At 36.0% G+C, this 6,419-nt stretch overlaps 1 protein-coding gene across 1 annotated transcript; it reads right to left on the bottom strand.

The window, feature by feature from the left end:
• Nucleotides 1-240: 240 nt before the first annotated feature.
• On the bottom strand, nt 241-957 carry LOC115879572. Its single transcript, XM_030896467.1, has one exon. The coding sequence runs from the start codon at nt 955-957 to the stop codon at nt 241-243; it is 717 nt and encodes a 238-aa protein (XP_030752327.1).
• Between the last annotated feature and the right edge of the window lie 5,462 nt (nt 958-6,419).

The raw sequence follows: 6,419 nt of genomic DNA, 5'->3' as shown, positions 1-6,419 counted from the left end.
CGCCTTATAGGGTAAATACCCTGAATTATAAGGGATTCCATGAACATTGTGAAATATATAATTTATCGTCTTCTTATGGTGTATCGGCAGATGGTGGTAACAAATCTTTGGTTTAAACGTATAGGTTTTCTTTCTTTTCCATCGTATATGGATAATTCCTTAACCTCAAATTCGGGGATGGGAAATCCTTGTACGTCTATAACAACGAACTTCATCGTATCAATGTCTTGCAGCAACTGATTAAATTAGCGTTCTAACATGTCCTGATAAAGGTAAATATTCCATGACTCGATCGTATATGATGATACAAAATGCTCGGGTGTTTTCGGGGAAATTTTCCGAACTCTCAAATTCTAGCTTTACATCTATCACATTACTTTTCAGAGCCTCGTTTTGTTTTGAACAATCAATTACAAATAGGGCTCGACTGGCAAAAGCGGTAAAATCTAGCAAAGGTTCGCTATTGATCTTTCCCAAATACGATTTTTGAAAATCCGTATACATGGAATAGGCTTTAGTAAACTGTCTGGTTTTGAAATTTAAATCTAGGGATTCATATGGGTAGGCCTCGGAATTTAGATAAAGCTTGACATCTGTAATTTTCAAATTATCGAAATATGTGCCATCAGCTTTATAGTTATCTTTTCGATCTTCTTGGAAGAATACAACAACATATCTCGCTCGTTCAGATGCTGCCTTCACTGTCCATACATCTTTTCTCGCTTGTCGTAGAGCAGGTAGTTCATGAATTTCCCATTTCCTAAATCCAATAAATATCGGTTTGTCCTTGGAAATTGCTTCAAACAATTTTAATTTCACAGAATCGTTCGGGTAGATATGTTTTACTCTTAACTCGATATTCAAAATGGTGATGTCTGCTTTCTTGTTTCCCTCTGAATTAACATAACAATTATCATCCTTTTTGGCACGTACAAGCTTTAATTTCTGCGTTCCCATAATAGCGCTAGTATAATCGGAGAAGACGTTCAATAGGAAATTCAATGGTATTAGGAGACTGAAATTATCTGTTTCTGGCTCATATGATTTCACAGCACCGCCAGGCCAATTCCATCCCGCCACATCAAGGGCAGTACTTTCATTTTGATTGAGACACAAAAGACTTTTAACGGTACTTATACCCTGGATCTCGTACTTTATCGATTACTTTTCCATTCAATTCATACGTTATCGATTCAAATAGAAATGCTCCAACGTTATTTGTTAAGGAACATTTTCCTGTTTTCACAACTGTCGATACTTCTTCCAGAAATTTGGCCTCAATGTATAATTCAGCCTGACTAATATCCATAAACACATCCTGCTGATTAATAACAATTTCTATCTCATCGCTGTTCTTAAATGATTTGGTGAACGGGTGATACGTATGCCATTCTTCTCGAGCAATGGATTCATCTACGTTGACCGGTTGGAATATTTGTAGTTTTTCTGATACGGAGTCCATATTTACTGATAATATGGTGAAGCTGAAGTATACTCTTAGACGTGAGCGTCTGCTTCGGAGTACAAGTACTAACTGATTGATTGCTCTGTGATCTGGTATTTAAATAGTAAGGTTTAAAAGTTAAACCCATTCTTTTTAAGCTCCAAACGTATAACAATGTCTTCACCTCTAAAGTTGACCGGTCTTGATTCCTGATCTAATATATCCAATGTAATGTTATCAATAAAATTTCTATTTACTGGAAGGTAGATTAGATTCCTGGGTTCGATAATTATACTATAGCCAGGATCTACGCTAGGACTAAACTCGTACAGTGTATGAGATGGATTATTAATGTATACGATCCAGATATGATATTGCATTCGATACGTATTGTTACCACAGGAAAAATTTCCACAGGTATATCTGATTTGTGCAATTTGTTGGCAGCTAAAACTTGCGGTGAAAATCTATATATTTTCCAATACTATCTTCAGGTTGAAAATCTATATCGTAGATACACTTTATTTCACACTTTAGTGTATTATTATTAGGGTGTAACTTTATAACGGTTTTACTCTTCGAACTTAGCTCTTTTTGCAAATACTCTTCAATGTCGGTAATCTCGTAAGATCCTGTTGGAATTTCAATTATTTGCTTTATACCGTCTACAGAATAATGAAACTTATTTCGACCTGGTTCGATATTCGGTATTGAATTCCAGGTACTGAGAGATATCAGAGCTAGAGAATAACTGTATCTAGAATCGAGTTCTATTGGAGGATTAATGTCCACGCTTAAACAGCTAGAACGACCTTTCAGCGTGAATGTCTGAGACATGACTGAGCGTGAAATTAAAACACATGTTCTTTTATAACTATTTATTATTATAGAGAAAGGACAATGCAAGATGACCACAATTGTAAGTATTATATGTTTGATACTGATCGTAATTATAATATATTTTACATTTCTTGAAATATCGAACAATTTCTTTTGGTGGGTTTAAATTTCCAAAACTATCAAAATACACAACTTTATCCCTTGTTTTTCTATATGCTACCCAATGAGTTCCATCTCCTTCAATCTCGTCCAAATTTACAACACCGCACTCGTTCGTTCTAGGTGTTTGTGGTAGAGCATTTCGCATAAATACTCCTCTGAAGTTGACAATTTTTAATTTCTTTACATATTTCTGTATATCTAGGTTAGACAAAGGTCGATTGGGTAGCTTTATTGGTAGTTTTTTGGCAATTGCTTCTGAAGAAATAATCCATATCCTGTCTTGTGTTTGGCAAGGTATAATCCGCTTCCTCTTTTACCCAACGCAATGGCTTCCATGGTTTCGTTATGTCGTTGAGATTCCTTTAATTTATCTCTTGCCGCTCGGCTATCTTGAACAGCTTTAGCGACAGAAGCAGCGCCTCCGGTAAGAGCTCCCAAAGCACTTAGGCCTGCGAAGAGCGGAATAAGAGGTAAAATTCCTCCGACTTTAGGTACTGGGATAACTCTAGGTACTTTAACTTTTCTTCTACCACCAGCTTGTTTAACACTCATGCGAGCTGCTCTCAGTGCTAGTTTAATATTATCCTTGAGGGTGCCATTACCATAATGTTTAATATGTCTCTTCACTTTATTAACAATAAAAGATTTGAAGGGTTTTCGTTTAACACCCATACCAAGCTTTCGTTTTGTTTTCATTGCGTTTGTAACAAGCCACGCAGCACTTTTTTCTCCGATATTAGAATCCAAAGCTTTAACTCTTTCCCACGCTTTTTCCTCCAACACTTTATCGGCTTGATGTCGTCGATTCAAATCCTTTTCTTTCGAGTATGCGATATCGTGCTCCTTACACGCTCGATCTAATTCGTTTATGCCTGGATCTCCTCTAGCTAATCGTTTAGCAAGCTTTGTTCCCGGACCACAATACTGGTAACCAGGTAAATGAAGTTCAAATGGTAATTTATTGATAGCCCTATTTAAGAGACCTTTACCCTTTGACGTTCTCATTACAACTGAAGACGTGATCGAATAAACATCGTATATATGTGAAAAAAAAAATGAGAAAAGTTAAACAGAAAATCGATATTGATGTTTGTAATTTCGATATCGCACAGGGTGATGCTAGAAATCGACATAGCGATCTATTACCAAATACTATAAGGGCTATAATCTGTGGCCCCAGTAATTCAGGAAAAACGAATGTGATGTTAAGTCTTTTAACAGATCCAAACGGACTTCGGTTTGAGAACGTGTATGTTTACTCAAAGTCTCTCTTTCAAGACAAATACACATTTTTGCAACAGGTTTTGGATCGTATTAAAGGTGTTAATTACTACGGATACAGCGATAACGATAGTGTATTGGATCCCGTAAACGCCAAACCCGACTCTGTCTTCATATTCGATGATGTAGCTTGTGAGAAACAAGATAAAATTAGAAATTATTTTTGCATGGGTCGTCACAATGCAATCGACTCGTTTTACCTCTGTCAGACCTATTCAAAGATCCCTAAACAATTGGTTCGAGATAATGCTAATATGTTGATACTTTTCAAGCAAGATGATACTAATCTTAGGCATGTGTATGATGATCACGTAAATACAGACATGTCGATAAACATGTTTAAGGATATATGTTCTGAATGTTGGAAAGACAAATATGGATTTCTTGTTATTGTTAAAGACTGTGATATTCACAAAGGCCGTTACCGAAGCAGATTTAATACCTATATAATACCATAAACATAGTTTAATGGTTAGTATGTAAGAGTCCTTGATCGAGGATACACCTAGTATCAGACGATCCGATTGCTACAGACCTGATTGAAACAGACCTGATTGAAACAGACCCGATTGGAACAGACCGGATTGAAACAGACCTGATTGAAACAGACCCGATTGTAACAGACCTGATTGAACGGACCTGATTGAACGGACCTGATTGGAACGGCCCTGATTGAAACAGATCGGGTTCGAAATGCCTAAAATATTAACAAAAGATGAGCGAGAAGTTCAGAGAAAGATTATAAATGCTGCTAGACATATACGAAAAAAACATCTAGCCTTGAAATTAGAACGTGATGAGGGAGATGAAACTCTAAATAGAATATTGGGACCTATAACTATACCCTTAAATAAACTCGCAGACAGAACAATAAAGAACAAGGAAGAGGAAATTGTAAAGATGGAAAAGATAACACCACCATCATCGATAAAGAAACAGCCGAAACCTGAACGCAGTTCTCAAAAGTATGTTGAATTCCAGCCGACTGAAATGATTGCGGAGAAGTCTGGAAACAGTGATAATGATGATGATGATAATGTTTTTATGGAAGTACAATCACTACAAGCATTTAAAGATGCTAACGAAGATCTTCAAAAATCAATTCTAGAACAAACTGAAGTGTACAAGAGCTACTTGGATCAGTATCCAAAAATAGCACATGAATTTATCGATAAGTACTTTATAGATTCCGATGAAATAGATCATACGTATGGTTTACAACATAATGCACCAACTGAAACTTGGAAAATGGGGACGGAAAAAGTGGATTTTCTTCAAAATGGTGATATACGAGTAGGCGATTCTATTTACAAAGGAAATCGTGGTTTATATGAATTGTTATTTCTAAAGAAACCTATGCACTTTACTGAAAACGATAGAGTTCAATTTCAGAAAATATTGAAGCAAACCAACGTTCACAAAAGAGATTTTAGTCCATTGGGACAATTGAGAGGTAGTAAATCTGTGAAATATAGGGATTTCGTTAAACCATTGATTACAGCTGCATCTTCGGCTTCGCTTGAAGGTTCAAGACTTAGGCATTCATCAGCCAGCAATATAGCACAGAAAATCCCTAAAACCAGATCGCAAACTAAATCTGGATCCGCACTACTTGAGTATAATGAAAAACCTAAAGAATATATTTATTATGATGACGTCAACGAGTTGGTGGATAGATTAAGTAAACTGGATGCCTCTCAAACAGCAGGAAACGGAAACCATACGAATGAAATAATGAGTATTCTTGAAGAATTGTTAGAACTAGGTGTAGTTGAACCTATAAATAAAGTGTTATACTAGATATTTGAGCATTATTATTTCAACCATGAACAAGTTCGGATGGTCTTTATCTTCCAAGCGAAGGTTAGTACACCCTCAACCTGAATTTTCCCACACACCTGAAGGAGATTATGATTTTGAAAATCGAAAAATAACTAATGTTGAAGACCCTACAGAAGAGAGCGATGTATCGACTAAACGATATACTGATGAGCTAGCAGGGAAAGTCCGCGAAGAGATAAAATTTCAAGCTCGTTCTATGGAAACAATAAACGCATTTAACAGTGTTCTTGCCGAAAGATTAGAAGCGTTAGAGATAGACTTACAGGAGACGTTTTCAAAAATTTCAACACGTCTAACGGATATGGATAAGAAATTTGGAACTTTAGAGGATGAGATAGTCAAGAAACTGCATATAGATCTGATATGCTGGAAAGTGCGATAAAGAATTATACAGATACGGTGATTGAAAAATCCAATAAGGCTAAACGTCTAGAACTGGATAGTATCAATTCTAAACTATCAAACATTGAGCATGATATACAGAACATTGATACGGATATAGCAGCACAATATCAGAGAGTGCTTGATTCGTTTAAGACAATAACAAACCAGAAAATAGACGATTTATCAAACGATTTGGGTGATGTAAAAGGTGTCCTTGAAGATTTATTATTAAGTAAAAAAAATTCTAACCCAAAATAAAATATAAATACACATATACCAGCACTATTTCGTTAGACAAAGCGATGGGTTCTAGAGAACAAGTCGTTAGGGAACTTCATAAACCCGCTCGTATTAAATTCAAAAGACGAAGATTTATTCAGTATGGTTTAGACGATACTTTTGCCACCGATCTTGCTCAATTAGATCAATATTCTCGAGAGAATAAGGGCTATAAATATATCTTGGT

Source organism: Sitophilus oryzae, unplaced genomic scaffold (assembly GCF_002938485.1).
Source record: "Sitophilus oryzae breed Bouriz unplaced genomic scaffold, Soryzae_2.0 scaffold_1582_pilon_pilon, whole genome shotgun sequence".
In the NCBI taxonomy this organism is placed as follows: domain Eukaryota; kingdom Metazoa; phylum Arthropoda; class Insecta; order Coleoptera; family Curculionidae; genus Sitophilus; species Sitophilus oryzae.
The sequence above is the reverse complement of the archived record's forward strand: the minus strand, read 5'-3'. Positions and strand labels throughout refer to the sequence as shown.